This window comes from Caenorhabditis elegans, chromosome X (assembly GCF_000002985.6).
Source record: "Caenorhabditis elegans chromosome X".
Lineage (NCBI taxonomy): Eukaryota > Metazoa > Nematoda > Chromadorea > Rhabditida > Rhabditidae > Caenorhabditis > Caenorhabditis elegans.
Genome location: NC_003284.9, coordinates 7,805,629 through 7,826,242, shown reverse-complemented (window position 1 = coordinate 7,826,242; position 20,614 = coordinate 7,805,629). Strand labels below are relative to the sequence as shown.

Below are 20,614 nucleotides of genomic sequence, written 5' to 3'. Positions count from 1 at the left end.
CTTTTATTTAATATTTAGTTTGCAGAACACCCAAATCAGGAAGTTATAATGAAATTAGAAGCTCAAACGTATTCAGACTTTTTATCTTCTCTCTACGATTGATCTCCGACCATTCACGACTTGCTCACCTTTCGTTCATACTTTGCGGAAATAAGTAGTAGCTCCGCTAGTTTAAACAAAAATTGACCTATCGCTGCATCAATCGGAGTGCTCTGTGATGGGCCAATATTTGTCGTCGCTCTTTTTCACCAAACGTCCGACCCTATTTCTCTTTCTACCCTCCACGCTGACCGAGCAGCAATCATCAAATAGTAAATGAAAAGAGCGACTCGTCCAAGGTCATCCACGTTGGTTTGCATGCCAAAACGATGGGGAAGATGCAATCTTATCTGTTCGCATCGTTTGTAGAAATTGCTGGGAGTAAGCAGATTGAGAGACAATCTATTTCATCAGATGACTCAACACAATTGGTTCAATAACAAAATATTTTTTATTTGTGAATATATCGTCAATTATTTGCACACAAACTTTCGAAACAAAACGATGGATGACAGAATGCGACAAAACAATGCATGACATATTAACATAACAGTTTTTAAAGGATTTTTGGAGTGGGAGGATTGGGGGGGGGGGTCGGGGGGAGTCATTAGTGATGATCAAATGGTACAAGTAACTGTATTTATTATTTTTGATGAAGACCGCTTTGTTTTGGGGAAAACATAACGAGCCTTAATAAATACGTAGCGAAGGTTTTTTTGGATGGACGGTTTTTTGAAACAAAAAAGTGTTGCCCAAACACACGACTTTTGTACAAAAGGCTGCGTGGACGAGATGAACAATGAGCACCCATGCTCAAAAAAATTAGAGTTTTGAAAGTTATATTACAAGCTATGGGTGGGAGGGGGTTAACAGGATAACAGATAAGCGAAGGAGTAACATGAGAAGGTTGAATGAAGGAAGCAGTGACCCAAGTGTTTACTTCTTCTTTGGAGCAGCCTTCTGGGCGGACTTGGTGACCTTTCCGGATGATCCATCGGACTTCTCAACAGACTTGATGACTCCGACAGCGACGGTTTGACGCATGTCACGAACGGCGAAACGTCCGAGTGGAGCGTAGTCGGTGAAGGACTCAACGCAAAGTGGCTTGGTTGGGATGAGCTCGACGATTCCAGCATCTCCGGACTTGAGGAATTTTGGGAAGTCCTCAACCTTCTTACCGGTACGACGATCGACCTGTAAAAATGAGGATGAGCTTTGGAAAGTAACTAAATATATTGCTTACCTTCTCCTTAAGCTCGTTGAACTTGCAGGCGATGTGAGCGGTGTGGCAATCAAGAACTGGAGTGTATCCATTGGAGATTTGTCCTGGATGGTTCATGATGATAACCTGAGCGTGGAAGGTACGGGCCTCCTTGGCTGGATCTTGCTTGGAGTCGGAGCAGACGGATCCACGACGGATGTCCTTGACGGAAACGTTCTTGACGTTGAATCCGACGTTGTCTCCTGGGACGGCCTCTGGAAGAGACTCGTGGTGCATCTCGACGGACTTGACTTCAGTGGTCACGTTCTGTGGGGCGAAGGTGACGACCATTCCTGGCTTGATGATTCCGGTCTCAACACGTCCGACTGGGACGGTTCCAATTCCTCCGATCTTGTACACATCCTGGAGTGGAAGACGGAGTGGTCGGTCAGTTGGGCGTTGTGGTGGGATGATGGAGTCAAGAGCCTCGAGGAGGGTCTTTCCGGAAGCGTTTCCTTCCTTGCGTTCAACAGCCCATCCCTTGAACCATGGCATGTTCGAGGAGACCTCAAGCATGTTGTCTCCGTTGAATCCGGAGATTGGGACAAATGGAACAGCCTTTGGATTGTATCCGATCTTCTTGATGAATCCGGAGACCTCGTTGGTGATCTCAGTGAAACGAGCCTCAGAGAATGGTGGCTCGGTGGAGTCCATCTTGTTGCAAGCGACGATGAGCTGCTTGACTCCAAGGGTCTGGGCAAGGAGAGCATGCTCGCGGGTTTGTCCGTTCTTGGAGATTCCGGCCTCGAACTCTCCGGTTCCGCAGGCGACGACCAAAACGGCGCAATCGGCTTGGGAGGTTCCTGCAATATTGTGAAATTAGTGAAATTTGAAATTTTGTGAAATTAGAAGAAATTGTGAAATTCCTAAAATCTGGCCTAAATTTTGGGCTTAAAATTTTGCGAAATATTTCGAAATTTAATCTTATTGCCTGAAATTTGCAATAAACTAACCGGTAATCATGTTCTTGATGAAATCACGATGTCCTGGGGCATCAATAATGGTGATGTAGTACTTGGCAGTCTCGAACTTCCAGAGGGCAATATCGATGGTGATACCACGTTCACGCTCGGCCTTCAGCTTGTCGAGAACCCAGGCGTACTTGAAGGATCCCTTTCCCATTTCTTGAGCTTCCTTCTCGAACTTCTCAATGGTACGCTTGTCGATTCCTCCGCACTTGTAGATCAAGTGTCCAGTGGTGGTGGACTTTCCGGAGTCGACATGTCCGATGACGACAATGTTAATATGGACCTTTTCCTTTCCCATGATGAATTCGTGAAGGTTGGTTACTGAAAATGATAAATTTTAGGATTTCGAACTTTTTAGGCCGGAGCAAATTTTAGAGAATGAGGAAAGGGAGGCTTAAATATGTTTTAGGCTGAGAGATAAATTAGGAAATTGTCGAATGAATTCGAATTCAAATATCCAAAATATTTAGGCCAAAACAGGAGGAAATCCAACGAACGTGATAGGTGTGCGCGTGGAGAACACAAATGGAGGAAAAGAAGAGCCTCCCGGTGTGTTTAGGCCGAGGACGGTGAATTCGGCTGCGTACACACCCCCATTCGCGACGAGACCCGCCTTTGCGTATGTGCCCCTTGTGCTCCGGCCGTCTGCGGTCAGTATTTTTCTGTCGGCTAACCGTCTCGCACTCTCCGAGTTTCGAAATTTTGCGTAATCTCTCTCAATGTGCGAGAGCGCGTGTGTTTGAGCGAGCAGATACGTAATTGGACAGAGACGTCTGTTTACATCGATATGAGTAGATTTTTGAATCTGGTTAGACGGAAAGCGTGCCTAGAACACGAGGCAAAAAAATGTGGAACGCATCAATCGATTTCTTTTAGAGGCACACAAAAATGTGGTGGGGTGGAGTATTCAGAGAAAAATAATATGGCTATGCACATAAAAGTAAGAAACTGAAAATAAATGAAAAGTGTAGAGGGAAATAAGAAATAAGAAGATGAACATGGAAGCTGGGAGCTCATCCAAATCAAAAGCGAGATTGAAAAAAAATGCATATAGAGGATCAATGAAAAGAAAATCAAATCAACAAGAAAATTGAATGAACAGCTATTTGAATATTTGAATTGTTTATGCGACTGAAATAACTAGTTAGGTTGGTTGTGGAATAAGTAGGTTTTGGAAAAGAGCCTGAATTTTAAAAAATGAGTTAGTATCGTAAGTGACTTTTTTTGTTTTAAATGACAAAAACAACTCAATATACCAAAATGCAAAACAATTATAAAGTTATTCTGAATTTTTTTTAATGCATTTTTTCACATTTGCTATTAAATCAAAATGACCGAATCATTTTCGAATTCTCGTGCACATGAATGCCTAGTTTCAAGATTTTTGTTTTTTCTCTTACTTCAATTATTGACTTGAAACACAGTTTTTCAAATATTCAGACATTTTTTTTGCAAAAAAGGTCTTTAAAACGTTGAATTATCGATTTTAGGACAATTTTACAGTTTCGGTGAATTTTTAAATCGAATTTTCATCACGAAGTGCCTGCAATTATGAAAAACATTTGTTTTAATTACAAAATAAACAAAAAACCAAGTAAAAATTGATTAACACAGCCGGAAAACGAAAAAAAAAATGTCAAAACAAGGTCATTCATTTGCGCGGGATATTGGAAGTAATTCTGCCTTATCGAATTTTTTTTTGCAAAATTGAGAAAATCATATAAAATTTATATGCCATATTGAAATTTTTTGTCATTAAGGCGAAAAACGCACAGACAATACCACTTCCTTAAGAACCAGAACGGTTTAGAAATAGGTTTTCCCCAACTTAATCAAATTTACTGTTTTTTCCCTCCTGCTGTAGCTTTCCTTTCGTGAGAAATACAATTATAATGCTGTTAAAATATGATTAAGTAAGAATTCTTGATTTACTGTTTTAATTAATGAAATCCGTGTTTTGATAATTGATCATGTTTCTGTGGTTTATGTATTCTTCATATTTCGTATTTACATATTTTTCAAATCCTCAAAACTGAAAATTTCATGTACCGATTCAAGAAAATTTATTGTTTTTATAATGGTACTGCTCACTTCATGTAGTGAAAACTTTTTGCAACGTCAATTGCAATATTTAGAAAGAAAATTGTTATTATTGAAATTCAAAAAGTTTCAACATGTTTCAAAAAGTTACATCATATATATAAAAACGTATTGTGGCTGCTCATACTCAACCACCGGGAATCTTGTGGCTCGACATCTGTGACCACACTCGTAATTTTATATTTGATAGCTCTGGCAAACCCGGCGTCAACAATCCAGAAAGTTAGTAGCATTTCACTTCTAATGAAAAAATTTTTCTAACAAAGTTTCACGAAAACACTCCAAGGTTTATGTTCAACAAAAATGTATGCTTGATGATTGGGAAAGCTTTGGCAACTTTGCTGTCGGTTGTGTCGGTTGCAATTCTGAAACAAGCATCAGTTGTTTTTAAGAATTTTGCAACTTTAGCAAACTCCGGTGAAAACGATAGAAATAATAGTAAAATAGAAGTCCGTACATGATGTGCCTTAATGAAACAAAACATTTATATTTCTTGGTCTTTTTTGTTTATATTATTTTCCAGATATTTTCAATTTATCAATTATGGCAATTCAAACAAGGAAAATGATATTCACTCGTTCTCTATTTATATATTGGAAAATTTAAAAAACGTTTTTATAAATATCTTGAAAAGCAACCAAAACCAACTATCCCAATCAAGTCGTAGTGTGATTTACTATTGAAAAATTTGAACTAAACTTGCTTTTTCACATTCTTATATTTTTCCTTCCTCTGGTTGCCACATTATTTTATCACTGGCGTCAGTTTTTACATAGCTCTGAAACAGGAAGACATTGCAACATCAATTCACGATATTTAACCGTTATCTGAATTAAAAAAAAATCTTTACTCGAGCAATATAAACCAAAAGAGACTCATATCCTTGATATGGGGTGAGGGAGAAAAGTGGGGGATGGTTGGTGTAATTGAAAACAAAACGTTTAGAAATTTGTAATGTCTGAGTTAGGGGAGAAAACGAACAGAAAAGAAAATGAAACGTGTACGCTGATTTTCTGGGCAAGAACTGTTATAAGGAGAATAAGCGCATAAGACCAGAGAAGAAGAAAAATAGAAAGAAGGATAAGTGATGTTGATTGTTTTCGTTTTTGTAACAGCACATCAATTTATAAATATCATTATTAACCCACAGATGAAACAAATGCGGGAGGAGGGGTGCAATAGAATACATTTTTGATTTCTAGAGTAGAATAATCCATGTTGAATACGAATTTGACATCGAAAATGGCACTGTATATGCAGAGGAAGAAGTTAAACAATTGAAATGAGAAGTCTGATGAGATGAGATAGGAATGACTACTAAAATCATTTAAGAAAACAACTAGGTCATTTCGAGTTTGATTGGAAAATTATGAGCTACCATTTGAAAATAAAAATCACAGATGCTAATAAACTACTTGAACATTTAAACGTAAAAAAAATGTAGAAAAACACCGATGATTGATTATAACTACGAGGAGAAGACACGAAAAAAGAAGCGATAGAGAAAGATTTCCTATAAAATTGAAAATGAAATAAGGATAAGCGGTTGACTCGGAAAGAAACGGTTACCAGAAGCAAAGAAATAATTGGAATCTGAGAGATATATGATATAAACAAAACATAAGAACATAAAATTCAATATTTGACAAAAAGGGAAAAGAAGTGATAATTTATTCCGTCCACGTTGCTGATTATTCAACAAATATCGATGTTCCATTGACGGCCAGCGAGGCGTACAAAAAAACGCTATTCTCAATTTGAGACGTGTCGTACTAGAAAAAGACTTGTTCGCCATTCGGCACACCCGATGCTCATCGTCGCCAAACAGTGTCGAGAATCTGCAATGAATGAATTCAGAAGTTTTTGCAATTTTTCGCAAATCTAGCATAGTTTTTACCTAACTAGGGAACCGTCAGAAGGTGCCCATCGGACCTTAGTAAGATTCAAGATTGTCAGATATAAAACGATTTTCAGATTAAAATACAAAAAATTATAAAAAATAACATTCAGTGGTGCTTTTACTGTAAGTTGGTCCTGCTGGAAACAAACTGTACATGCTAAGTTTTGGTGATGTTTTGAAGTTGATCTATACTTTTCTTTGCTGATGTACCGAACTGATTTTTTGACAACATTTTTTACTCTTCGAAATTTCTCAGAAATAACCTGACTTTTTGATTGTTTTTTTATTGCACTTATTTTGCATTTTTGTTATTTCTTAAAGCAATTTAAGCACACTTCACAAAATTGACATCATTCACCAATTTTCAATTTATTTTAAAGTGTTTAGTTTCTACAATAAAGTGTTTTGTAACAAAATACCGATTTTCACTAAAAGCTATCGTCCAAAAATTTTAACGCTAAACTTGAATTTTTAGACATAGAAAATAAAACTCTTTTGTATTTTAAGGCTTAGGAGGACAATTATACTTAGACAACAATTTTTAAGCCTAAAAATTAAAAATCAATTTCACGTTTCATTTAAATGGAGAAATTAATAAACATTTAATTTAATTTTACCCATTTATTTACAGATTGTTTTTCTCAATTTTTCAGCAAAAAAATTGTCTTTTTGATAGCAGCAAATCTTACCTCATTGATAAACCGAGCCATACTAAATTGCTTCTCATTTCTTGCCTGCTCCATAAACGGCATCGCCAATAATTCCGGATATTTGGGACGTTCATTGTAATCCTTTTCAAGACTGCAATTTGCAAATTTTCATACTCTTCCCAACTCCACACCCAGAAACTCCAAAAAACTCACCATCTCTTGACAAAGTACTGACAATCAACACTAAAACCACTTTCCATCGGCAATTTTGGTGGCGGCTCTTTCACAACCTGTTTCAATTGTTCAAATGGGGTTTTCCAATTTGCGTAGGGATGGGTGCCAACGGCGATTTCAATTATTGTTATACCCAAACTCCATACATCAGCTCTCACATCATAGGCTGACTTAGTCTCTCCATCAATTCTCTCTGGTGGCATGTAAGGTTTGCATCCGGCTTGTACAGTCTGTAAATCGAAACACTATATATATTTTGAAATTTTTCTTCCCGGTCATGATGAAATTGAAAGATAACTCTGATTGGCATGACATCATTCGGCAAATAAAATTGCATTTCATTTTTTTAATAGAGGTCTCATTTTTATCGATTTTCCGTACCTTGGCCATGCTGTTTGTCAAGTGACCTGAAATTCCAAAATCGCAAATCTTGACTTGTCCATGTCGATTTAACAGAATGTTCGACGGTTTCACGTCTCGATGAATCAAATTCAGTTGCTCTTTCATAAAGTTGAGTCCTTCAATGACCGACAGAGCCATTTTCCCAATAAACGGCTCTGGAATGTGTTTGCCAATTTTGTATGCGTGCCGGTAAAATTTGTCCAGCGACGTGTCCATCACTTCCATGCAAATCCAGACATCACCTTCGCGAAACATTGCTCCATAGAACCGTACCATTTGCGGACAGCAATCACTTCTCCTGCACGCGTCTAGCTCGTTGAGCATCTGCTTTTGAGATTGATCGTTGATTGATGATTTGATTCGCTGTAAGAAAATGAAATTTGCTTAGGATCAATTTAAAAGATAAATTCGATTTAGTTTGAAAATTCATTTTTTATTTTTTTCAATACGCGATTTGCTTAAGTCTCGGTTCAAACCAGTAATATTTAATTTATAATTTTTTTTTAGTATTTAAATCTGTAGTTTCGATTAATTTTTATATTGAGAATTTAAATATTCGTGATTTGAAAACATTTTTTGGTCAGATCAGTTTTCCATTTACATGTTGTATTTACTTTAATCTTGAACTTTGCCACAACTACATATGAAGTATTTGCAATATGTTCTAGTGAAAGTTCAACATATGAAATCTATGAAGTGACCTTTTTTATGGAAAATTTCCGCGTCACAGACTGTTCTTATTGTTGGTATGTCCTATTAACATACATATTGATGTACAATCACCTAGTCACTTATTCTAGTGTATGGATGAAAATGAATTTTTGAAATCAGTAAGTATTGATAAATCTCAATACATTCCATAAATGTTTGATATCAAGCTACTTTGAATCTATTTCTCATGTTCCTTTTCAAAAAAAAAAAGATTTTTTTCATCATATCAGAAACGAGTGACCTGCGTTTGAAATCCTATCCTCAAATTCTCATTTCTTCACTTCCATAATTTACCTTTGTTCACGAAAATTTTAATTTATACACCAACTTTTCAAAGGTGACGTGTGGGCGCGTGTGCCGACAGCCAAAAGGCAATCAGTGTGTCGTCTCACACGGCGCCCTTCAAAAAATGGAAATGCTTTCCGTTGGCAATGAAGACTAACTATTATTTTTGCAGTCACACCTAAATTCAATAATCTTCATCTTGCTAACTTGCATTTGCTTTTGAATAACTATTGTATGTGAAAAATGACACGTTGCATTCAAATTAGAATAGTTTTTCCCTAATTAAAGAAAAGTATTTTATGAATATCTTAAATTTATACAAATTGCCTATTTATTAGTGCACCAGCCAAATAGGAATTTGAATTTAGTTACTTTTTGAAAAGTTACGAAAAAATGAAACATTTTTTTGAAAAAACCGCTTTTGGTGAATTACCAAACATATGTACATAGTTAATTTTTTCAAACTGTTCTTGTTGTGATACTCACTTTTACCGCCATAATTATCCCGCTCTGCCTGTGCTGCATTTTCTCCACAATCCCATATCCACCTTTTCCAAGTTCTTCGAGTACGACGAGGTCGGTGGCGGCAATCTCAATCTCTTCGGACTCGTTTGTCAATCTGCATCAATCAAAAATTTCTCATACTTATATTATTATTACATAATTCGCCGCGCCGTCTTTACGTGTTCAATATCAAACCCGACACGGGTATCACCTAATACTTACTTGATAAGACATCTGTCTTCCAGATTCATTGTGGGCGTCTCGACCGGTGTTGGCATCACGATCTTCATGCCCGGCAGCTTGCGCTCACGTCCTACAACAAGTCGAAATTAGATGCTTTGGCAAATTTGAGGTAAATGAGATTTTTCTTACCTTTTCGCTCCATGATGTAAGACTCTAGAGAGACGTTCCGCACCGATCTACATAAATTGTAGAATTCGCCGACCAGCGATCGTCTGCAAAAATTAAATGAGGATAAGGAAAGAGCAAGAGACACGGATTTCAGCAAAAAATACGGTGGGTAAATTTTTCACAAAGCGAAAAATGAGGAAAAATGACAATAAAGAATACAAATGGTGGTTTCGCGGTTTTGTGAACAAAATTTAGAGGTGTCATTCAATCTTTTTTCGAATCTAAATGTAAAATAGATAGTGTTGGTCTTTCGTTACTTATCCATCAATCTGGTCCTTTAATTAAAGATTTGGGAATCACGTTTTTTCCTTCTTTTTTTCTCCTGGCGGAGGGTTCTCAGATTTGATGAATGAGAGTACGAAATTCTGTAGAAAAACGCGGAATAGATCGTTGAAAAATAGAAGAAATAAGAAAAATAGGAATAGGAAAAAAGTGAGGAAAAGATAGAAGAATGAGAAGAGAGCAGAAGCAATTTGGTGAGTAGGAAGCAGAAAAATAGAAAAAGGGAAAAAAGAGGGGCCCCCATTTTCATCCCAGTGAGAAAAAATTAATGTGAAAACAAAGCGAAAAACCGTTGCCCGGGATGTGTTGTCGTAAAAATTCAAATTGAAATCAAGGTGCCAGACCAAAACGAGAACCGAAATCCGTTTTTGTTGGTGTTGTCACTGGGAACCAATAGTAACCTTGGAGCGGGTGCATGAATTTTTATGGGATGTGATGTGAACAAGTGCAACATGGAAGCTGGGGAGGAGGAGCAAGATGGAGCTGCCATGAATAGCTGAGTCATTTATAAAGCAGGGAGAAAACGAAGTGTGAATCATTTAATTGGAGATACTGAATTTGGAAATATCACAAAGAAAAACTCATGGTTCCGCGGGATCTTCTTACTAGTTGCATGACTAACGCAGAAATAAATAATTTCCGTGGGTGGGCGGCAAGTAACTCATATAACATGGGGTTTTTTTTTTCAATTTTCGGAATATTAAATTTTTTAAACTTCAATTTACTATTTTTAGTATACTTTTGCAGTTTTTATCGTTTTATCCTTCATTTCCCCCAAAAAGGGCCCATAAAAACTCGAAAAAAACTGAGCGCTTGATTTATTGTTATTGAGAACTAGAGCAGTGAGTGAGTTAACGGAAGGGAAATACGACGAAAAAAGTATTGGGAGTCAGAACTTATAGTTTTTGTCAAATGTTTTAAGAGAAAAGTGGAAATGAAATTAAGCAGAACATAGATTTAAAAATAGTGAAAAAGTGCAAACGTTTTTTTCGGAAAAAGTGTCGAGAAACCGTTTTTGTGACCAAACACATTTTTGTCATGAAAAGTTGCGAAATTCGCAAGACCACACATTTCAGGAAATCCCGTATGTGTAATGGTCAGATTTTACAAAAATTGCCTGATAGTATAATATTGCGAAACTTTTTTTGTTGAATCATTTAGACGGTGTGGGTTCGCAAATATTTTTGTAAGTATTTCGGGACGCATGTACATTTTTAGTTATTCTTTTAAGTTATAGTGTTCAGTTACAAAAACCTTATAGAACTATACAATTTACTCAATTTTTTGGAAGAAAACCAATTAATTGATAAGATTGCTAAGCCACGAATATGCTTCAGACCCGTTTGCTCTCAACAAGATAATTCGTTGAAATCACCTTTCAAAATGTTGTTGTCTGTTCACAAAAAAATGTTGATCATCGGGGGGGGGGGGGGGGGGGGGGCACTGTGCACGTAAACAAGTGATAAGAAACGACGACAAAAGTTACGCAGGACACCACTATTCCTCCATCTCTCTATCACTTTGCCTCTCTGCATCTCTCTCTCTCTATCTTTCAATGCCGTTTTCTGTTAAATGTTACTTTCTACACTCGCCACTCTCTCTTTCTCTCTTTCTCTCTCTATCTATTTCATCTCATACACACAGACACAATCTTCCATTTGTGGAAAGGTATTGTATATTGTGTCTGCAGTACTTGTATTCTACTAACCTCACCCTAAAAATTGTTCATCATACTTTTTTGCATTCCAGCAAGTAGATGAGTCATATGCAAAACGAGAAAAAAGTAAAAGTATTTAAAAGAGGGGAAAGATATTCGAGACGTTGAAACATAAAATAAGTTATATTTCATGAAAAATTAAAAGTTTCTCAAGCTTCAACAAAGTTAAAAGCTCATGTTTATAAAAAACCAAAAAGGTTTAGAAAATATAAACTGTCTGAAGAGAAAAAATCAAATAAGTAATTGAAAAATATATCTTCGTCTAATAATACTGGTTCAAATAAAATTAAAATATTAATCATCTCAGATAAAAAGGTAAACGCATTGAGCTTTCAACTTAAAAAAAAGGTTAGTAGAAGTGGGAGTTAGCATCTCTGTAAATTTTCTATTTAAAAAAATACCGGGCTTCGAACTATTACTTGGAGAAAACACCAAAAGCTGCAAGCTGAAAGCTAAATAGCTCACACCACAAAATGAATTGAATAAAGTTATCCGACTAATAATTGAATAACCAAGAAGCCGTTAGATTCGAAAACATCATTGCTTTCGTCAGCTTGTCTTAGATGCTTGAAAAACATGAAAGAACGCTTTGGGAGAAGACTTAGTAATTTTTCGGGTGCATAAACTTTCTTCAATTTCTTGAACTTACAGTTCAGAAACATTGGTCAAATTTTTTTAGCAAGTAAAATAAAATGCAATGCTTGCAACAACATGGCCATAAAATAAACTGAAGAAAAAACACATTTTTCTAGACATTGGTTAGGCCTGTCAGAGGTTTATTGTGAGAGAACGTGATATATGTACATGGGGGAAAATTATGTCGCGGATTAGGTTGGAGTGCGTTTGCGCACCTATCATTAATGAGAGCTTCTTGCTTTTTTGTTTAAGTACAATGTTCAAAAATCAAATTTCCACTTTTCTAGGAATGCTTAGGGAACAATCAAATAAAGGTTCAATAAAAAAAAAAATAAAAATTTAAAAAAAACAATAAATGATTAAAGTAGAATACGCTTCACAACTATATATTAAGTTTTAAAAAGCTAGCAACACTACTCATTTAAAATGCAACTAAAAAATGCGAATTATTCTAGTCGTACACTGGTTTCAAGAAACTTGAAGAAGAACACAAGTTCCTTAAATGTTATTTCAAATAAACATAGGGACTCAACCTAAAATGTTGGTAAAGGTTAGAAAGTATAAAATGAGCTTTTAGATTTTTGAAAACTTTAAACCCAAAATTTGGTAAATTGATAATTTACAAAACATTTGGACTTTTGAAAAAGTTTTGATACAAATGTTTGTGATATATTAAGATTATAAAAATCTTTAAAAAACCCGTCTCTTCAGTAGACTTTCAAAAATATAAATCGCATCTTGTCGAAATCTCAAAAAAATCGCCCAACCCAATAATTTAGAAAAAGTGGGCGTAAATAAAAGAGAAATTACAACCTTTTCTGGACAGCTGGGAAGAACATAAATTGAGAGCTTGAAAATGGTCATTATTCGGGCAAAAAAGTGGTTCTGTTTGGTTAGCTGTGCGGATAGACAGACAAAAAGGCAAGTGTGTATGTGGAAAAGGTCCAAGTGTGGCGCAGACGTCTCTCATGTCCCACATCTAAAGAAATCCTCATCTCAAAGGTCTCTCAGTTATTTTTAGAAGGGGCAGAAGGTCCGGAGTGGAGAACGACAAGGGAGGTTTCTGTGAGGGACTGACGGACATGGATGCAGGAAAAGCAAAGACACATTGAATGAAAGGCGAAAGTAAAAAATGGAGAAAGAGAAAAAAAAGATGGGGGTCGATTGAACATGTACACATTTTTCCTACATTCCTTTTTTTTCTTTTATTTTATTTTTTCTCATCCGGTTTCACCATCTCATCTCATTTTCTTTTTCGTTTACTTCTTATTCTCATTGACGCATGTGAGGAGCAAGGAGAACGTGAGGATGATGTGAATGATCAATCCAGTTAGGAAGGGAGCGCAGAGGTGGGAATATCAAGGATTACTGCGAATTGGGCAATGACAGCCTACAGAGACAATCATCACGTTTTGAATTAAATTCTGATGTGACCCAGGCTCAATGAGTTGAACAATAATGAAGAAGTCTAGACAAAATGTAATAACTTCAACAATAGAAAAGAAAACAATTGTGAGTAGACTTAAAAGTTCATTGTAAATACAAAAACCTAAATGTGACTGAAACTTCAAACCGATCACAAGTTCATAACAACTGTTTTTATTGCGAATTTCAGAAAACGCTTGAAACAAAGAAAAATGTTTTTCAAATTTTCAGTGCTCTTGCTAAATATTTGAACAAAAATGCATATTCTCCCTTTTCGCCTATTTCGTCGACGTTGCAAACTGATAAAACCCCTGATGTTCAGATTATTCGTATCAAAGCGTTCTTTTGATTTACAAAACTGATCAGTTGTCTGTCCAGCATAGTGGTTTACCATGGGTGAAACTAAACATATTTTGCACATCAGTGGAAGGGCTCGAGATCATTGAGCATAATCCAATTAAGGTATTGAAAATCAAGAGATCACAGAACACTCATAAGTTTCTAGCATGCTCTTAGAATGTGCATATCTATGCGACAGCATATAAAAATATTTGGACAAAACGAAATGTGGTTAATGAAAACGTTTTTCTCTTTGGTAGAATGCTCCGTGTATGGAGGGAAAAAAGAGAACAAACTCCAATTTTTCTACAAATTGATAAGGAAATATTTTTGATGGTTGAGTAGAATCAAGAAAGGAGACAACCATAACAGCCAACTAGCAGCACACCTACGACACACACAAGAATAGCGTTTGGGTCGTCGCACTCATCGGAGCAAAATGGATAAGCACAAAAAGTTTCGAAAAATGGCAAAGGCCAGAAAAACAAAGGCGTAGTAAAAGAAGCCACCGGAAATATTAGTTTTGTTTGTGTATAAATGACATTTTGGCACCGCAATGCCATAGTGGGTGTGGGTGTGAAGTGGACACAATGGATAAGAGTTCTTCCCACACATGTGTAAACGTTGTTTTGCTGGAAACGTAGTATATTTTAAACTATATTCAATGTCAAAAGGAAAATCAAATTTGACGGTGGAGCAGCGCCAGTGGGAAAGTTCTTAAAAGCCAAAATACCTAAATGATATAGTAAAATGTTTCAAAGAATTCTCAGTTCAAAAATTACAAGATCTAGCACACAATGAAACAAAATAAGACAGGACGATCTCAAAAAAGATATAAGACCATTAATACTGCCGACGTGACTTCTGCCAAGAAATTTCAATTTCATGACCGCGTGGAAAAAAAGGTAGACACTTGTTAATGATGACATAAAAAGCAAAAATCGGTCGGATCTCTTTTGAGGGATTTCCAGGAGAAAAGAGCTGAAAATCTTCACCAACACACGCCATCACAAAGACTTTGATAGAAACAGGAACATCATTTGAACACTGAATGAACAAAGATCGAATGGGGAAAAATGAGAGAAATATGAGAGAAATAGTTGTATTATGTTGTATAAGTGTTGTATAAGTTGTATAAGTTGTATTATGCTTTCACATTCACTTCTTAGAAAAGCCCAACGGATTGACGTAGGTTGCTTTTTTCTCTCCATCTCTCTATTTCTTCTTCCTTCTTTGGCAGACAGGAGACGGATGGCGAAAGAAGTGAATGAGCGAAGACGAATCAACTTCTGGTTGGAAGAACACCAAACTGATTTCTTTTTGAAGACCAGCTGGAGGAAATACCAAGCTCTTTTAAGCTTGCTCATTTTTGTCATCACGGCAGGTGAATTGGAATTTCAAGTGATGTGGGCATTTTTATTCTTTTCCTCTAACTAAGTTCATCAAAAACGTGGGTGGTGATTGTTATCAAATAACATAGTAAATTAATGCAATATCCCCACAAATGGTTCTAATTGTTTTTTATTTTAGTAAATCAAGACAGTTTACGTCAGAGCTAGCAGAAAAACAACTACGAACCATGTCACTTTTGATAAACGCCAAACAACATTTTCTCCGACAAAAACTAATTTAATTTGCAAACTTAAACTCATAAAGCGGAAATTCATTCTTAAAAAAAACGCACTGAGTGTATAAAATGAAAATACGCCCAAGAAGATTATCTTCGCGGCAGGATTTTTTGCCTTTTTTTGCTGCTGCCCCTCCTCACTGACCACCGCTACCAATCTAATTACGTCGATTGCGCTGTCTATATATTCTCAATCTCATTCTTGCAATTTGCTTCATGATTACTATCCTTATTGCAACAAGTGGTGCATATTTAGTTGAGTAAGTTGAGTTATTTTTCCTCAGCGCTTATTTTGAGAACCAAATTTGAAAGAAAAGTTATGAACATAGAACTAAAAATACTGAACGACAAAATAAAAAAAAAATTTTTGATAAAGAATTTGAGAATTGAATTATTATTCAAATACAGTGTTTAAAACTCAAATCTACGATATATCTTCAAACTTTTTATGGCAATTGTGTGTAAACTATACGAATTTTAGAAGTAAATTTGAATTTCATTCATTTCTTAAATATTATCCTTTTAAATAACGCTATAGCACACTTGATCAAAAAATATAAAAACTCCACGTTTCTATTTTCACAACTGAAATAAATTTATTTTGAAATTCATGCCGATAATACAAAATTGGCCTTTTTGTTACTCAATTCAATAATACGAACCATATTCTTTGAGTGAGACAAGAATCTCTAACAATTTTAATTCAAGATTAATCTCATGACTAATAAATCATCCGAATCAATAGAAGGGCAGTTTCAAAAATCGATAATTGAGGAGAATGCGGATTAACTGAATATAGCACATATTTTCAGTGAGTTTCCTAAAAAAACTTTATATTTATAAGAATAAAACTTAAACAAAAAATTACATTAAAAAAGTCCATGCATCAAAACAAAGTCCGCAAGTAGTCGTCACGGTGTACGCACCACCCGATACACCAAACTATACGACAATAGTCCTCCTCCCGTCGCCATCTGCCCTCTACGCTCACAATTAGTAAACACGAGGGAAAAGGGTGAAAATGTCCCTCTCTCTTACACCCAACACACGCACTCTAATGCATACACACAGAGACACACACACACACTTTCCCAGCCGAACATATTTTGAATTTTCATCGCCAAGTGAATTTCGACATAAACCCAATAGAAAGCAAAAACGTTGAGAAATAGAAAGAAAACAAGAACGAAAAAAAATATATTTGAGTTTATGACCCCTTCACAGCATGTTTTCGTCAGTGAGAAATGTGTTTGTTCCGTAGTTTTTTTTTCTTCTTTTTCCTGCTATTTTTGCTATCTATCTGTGACTTCTCCCACCACAACCAACCACTCATTCTGTTTTTTTTTGCCCTCTTCTCGTTTCCTCTAGAAAAAAAAAAAAAAAGTAAAAAAGAAAAAGTAAACGGAAAATAGAGAGCATGAGGAATAGAAAAGCAAATATCGGTTTTCATTTTATTTTATTTTTTATTTCTCTTTCTTCTTCTTTTTTTCACACACACACACACACACACAAATTCAAGCGACAAAATTGAAACTTTTATGTTTATTATCTTTTTTTTCTCCGAAACATTTTTAATCTTCTCGTCACCTTTTTGCCGATTCTCCTCCTTTTTCTGACACAATATTTTTATTCGTTCAAGATGGTTTCGCTTACAGGGGCATTGGGAATGCCTCCGTTTCGAGAGCGATTGGGGACGGGATGCACAAAGGATAGCAAGGTTTGTTTTAATTTCCTCTGATTTGACTACTATTACAACCACTCCCCCCTCCCCACCGGCGGATTACTTTTCATTGCGGTTTGCTGCCAAGACCACCCGAGCTTTGTGTACTTTTCTTTAGTTGTTTCTTTCATGCTGTTTCAAAATTTTGCTTTGTTTGAAGCATTTTTTGCTCATGTTTCGAAAGTAACTTTGACTGATTCTACATTTTCAGGACTCTGGAATCGAGTTGTTACCTAAAGCAAAAAAGCAACGAAATCGAAATCGACATCGAGCTCGCATGCAAACAAGGTTTGTTTATTTACTTGAAATTTAAAAACCTCCCACTTCAAAATTTGCACCTCTCAAATTCAAATTCAAACACATGTCGCCGCCGAAAGGTATAAGCATTGGTCTACGGAAAATCGATAACGCCCTCACTCCCCCGGGTTGATATTTCGCACCTGTACGAAAGCTTTCAAAGCAAAACATGTTTTTCGGCAACATTGAAAAACGATTGAAGGAGAAAAATAATCTCTCGAAAGTGTTGATCAGACAATTTTTAGTTTTTGTCGATGTTTTCACAGAATCGGAACAAACATGACAAAAGGGGAAAGTAAAGTTAACAAAAGTTGTGTAGTAGCTGAACCCCAAATATTTGTTAAAAGTAAACCGACGGCCATTGAGATTTAATCGAAATACTTTGACAATAATCTAATATGACCAAATATATTTCAAAATTTTTCGGCAAAATCAGGTAAAATGCCAATTTTTAATATGGATTTGTTTTTAGAAATTTCAAACATTGCTGATGGACATATAATGTTCAAATACAATTGATTAAAACATATTTAGAATATAAAGCTTAAAATTTAAAAAAAAGAGATATATTTTAGATTTCATTGAATATTTTCTGAAACTCAATATTGTAAAATTTTTCATCAGAAGTTGTTCGAATAGATTCAAAAAACTTAGGAATATTTTCTTAAAACCAAACCGACATTTGCTGGTATTATGATCATTTTTCTGGATCAAAAAGTAAATTAAAAGTAAAAAACGAATTGCAAAACGTTAATTAAATAATGACCTATTGCCATTGATAAACTTGAATTTAGAACATTATATTTTATGGAACGTCTTTGCAACTAAAATTTTTACAATTTCTTGTAAAAAATTGCTCGAATTGACTTCGAGATAATTTCGAGCTCTTTCACAATTACGACCTGGCATTTACGTGTATGTTGAGTTTTTAGGAACAATTTTTCTAAACCTTAGAATTTATAGGCACAAAGTTAAATAAACATTGTTCTATTGCTATGGATAAAATTAATTCGAACATTTTTTCAGAGCTACTAAATAAATCCCATCATTAAAATTCAAAGCAAAAAAAAACAGAATGTTTAAATGCCCAAAACCTATTTTAATTAAACTCAAAAATGTTGAAAACTGATGGTTTACAAAATTTTGTGAAAAAAAGAGAAATCAATCGTGGGCTTGATGGGTCAAAAAAGCACCGTCTATGTTTTTTCCATCAATCTCTCTAATTCTCGAATCTTTTTTCATCACACAAATCCCAACATACTCCCTCTCAATTGTTACAGAAACATTTTGCAACCGAAATAAGAGAATATCATCTCATCTCATTTTTTTCTTGCAGTGCCCGCAAGAAACCAATCAGTTCGATAAAGGAACATCTTGTTGACAGTCGACGAGAAGACGCCAAACAAAATGCTGAAAATTTGGTAGGTATCATCAAAGTGATACAAATAGATCAATGAAATTCAGAGTTCATTAAATTCTTGATTCAGGTTGTTTCCGGCCTCTGGCTGATCGTACTCTATTTTACAAACCTCACCTTTGGACTGCCACTTCAGATTCTGTGGCCAGCGAGAATAAATCAGTGAGGAGTTTGTATATTAAAAAATATAGGAATATTGTTTTATGAAAAAATTTGCAAAAAAAACTGGAGTTACCATAAGGTTGTAAAAATGATGCAAAAAAATGTTTGTGAGGGAGGAACTTTGGAACATAATATGAGGGCGTAAGTGCTGAGAAATAATTGAATTCGATTGAATTCGTAACAGTGAGCGTATAAGAAAATTGGATTTTGGATATTTGGGCGAATATAAACTTTGGAGTTCATCGAAAAGAAAGTTCAAAACACAACAATGGAAATTTCAAACTAATAGTGTGTTTCATTTCATTTATCCTTAATAATTTCAGCGCTGCCGTGGCTCTCAGCTATATGCTAATTGGAGTATGGGTACTATGTGCCCTGTTTTTCTTCATCTTCCGAAAACGCAGCAGTACTATGAAATGGTACAAAACCAACCCAAAAACGTATTACTTCGCGTGGATTGTTCAACTGATGGGATTCGCGTTGTGAGTTATATGTATTTGTATTGTTTTCTGATATTCAAATCAATGAAAAAAATTGTCAAATTTTTGAAACAACTCACAATTAAAGCAAAAGTTGGGAGAATCAATATTTTTGGAAAATATGAATCCTTTTTTTGTAGTTGATAGTTTTTTAATAATTTTTAAATGGTGACTTTGCGGGTATGATCATCATTTTGAAGTTGAAAAAATATGCACTTATTTTAGAAAATAATACAATTTTTTCTATTCCTTTTCTAAAATTACAAAAGTCTTAGTTTACTAGCAAAATTGAAATTCAACTAGCTTATTTCAGCTAAGCAAATTACGTGTCTATTAAAATTGCACCCAAAATCACATTTAAAAAGCCTTTCTTGTTTTAGCATTTACAGAATGGCGTTGCAGACAACATTAATGAAACGTGTATGCAGCAGTTTTGAAACATCTTTTTTTTTAAATAACCCATTTTTTCCAGATTCTGCATTTCTACATATCCCCAAATCCACCGTTGGAGTTACTTGGTCTCCATCTTCTACTTCAGCTTTTTTGCTACCATCAGCAATACTTTCCTGTAAACCATTTGACATGACAAAACGGTCCAATCTCTTCTCAATTCACTTTGCCCTCACACTCTCACCTCACCAAAATTCATTTTCCTGTGACTTATTACTAATTGTTGCCTTAAATCCGGTTAGCTACCGAGTTCCCAAAAAACCCAAATGCTTTTTTGTTGTTTATGTAAAATTTCAGGTTTCCCACTTGTTTCACTCAGATTCTTCGTAAGACTGTGTGGATAACACATACGTGCCTGACTCACACAATTGACCACGTGTTCTTTTGAACTAGATACTCTTCTTTCAAAAAAGCTTTCTCTTAACGCCCCCTCTCACTCTGAATCATCTTAGAATTTTGATCTCTTTCCCAAAAACCTCCCCGCCCACACAATTCCTCAATTCCGTTGGTAAACCTATTTTGCCTGTCATTTTCTTTTTGTTAATGCTTATTGTTTTATATTTCATAGTATGTATGTAGCAATAAAACATGACTTCTC

General features: G+C 35.4%; 3 protein-coding genes and 2 non-coding genes across 5 annotated transcripts; 2 read left to right on the top strand and 3 right to left on the bottom strand.

Annotated features, from left to right (window-relative positions):
- Window positions 1-170: 170 nt before the first annotated feature.
- Window positions 171-463, bottom strand: C54D2.14. Its single transcript, NR_071583.1, has one exon. It is a non-coding gene; the product is annotated as an Unclassified non-coding RNA C54D2.14 (non-coding RNA).
- Window positions 464-473: 10 nt separating this feature from the next.
- eef-1A.2 (Elongation factor 1-alpha) lies at window positions 474-2,589 on the bottom strand. Its single transcript, NM_076922.5, has 3 exons — window positions 2,254-2,589; window positions 1,283-2,103; window positions 474-1,233 (listed from the first exon to the last, which is right to left on the bottom strand). Exons 1-3 carry the CDS (start codon window positions 2,564-2,566, stop codon window positions 976-978), a joined length of 1,392 nt encoding a protein of 463 aa, NP_509323.1. The 5' UTR covers window positions 2,567-2,589; the 3' UTR covers window positions 474-975.
- A 128-nt stretch (window positions 2,590-2,717) lies between these two features.
- R03G5.8 lies at window positions 2,718-2,858 on the top strand. The gene has a single exon (NR_071582.1). It is a non-coding gene; the product is annotated as an Unclassified non-coding RNA R03G5.8 (non-coding RNA).
- A 2,348-nt stretch (window positions 2,859-5,206) lies between these two features.
- sek-1 (Dual specificity mitogen-activated protein kinase kinase sek-1) lies at window positions 5,207-9,509 on the bottom strand. The gene is made up of 7 exons (NM_076921.8): window positions 9,427-9,509; window positions 9,277-9,367; window positions 9,037-9,169; window positions 7,534-7,917; window positions 7,132-7,382; window positions 6,958-7,069; window positions 5,207-6,206 (listed from the first exon to the last, which is right to left on the bottom strand). The coding sequence occupies exons 1-7, from the start codon at window positions 9,437-9,439 to the stop codon at window positions 6,180-6,182; spliced, it is 1,011 nt and encodes a 336-aa protein (NP_509322.2). The 5' UTR covers window positions 9,440-9,509; the 3' UTR covers window positions 5,207-6,179.
- A 7,619-nt stretch (window positions 9,510-17,128) lies between these two features.
- R03G5.6 (2TM domain-containing protein) lies at window positions 17,129-20,614 on the top strand. The gene is made up of 6 exons (NM_001381027.4): window positions 17,129-17,208; window positions 17,423-17,499; window positions 18,845-18,929; window positions 18,996-19,087; window positions 19,411-19,569; window positions 20,039-20,614. Exons 1-6 carry the CDS (start codon window positions 17,158-17,160, stop codon window positions 20,136-20,138), a joined length of 564 nt encoding a protein of 187 aa, NP_001367693.1. The 5' UTR covers window positions 17,129-17,157; the 3' UTR covers window positions 20,139-20,614.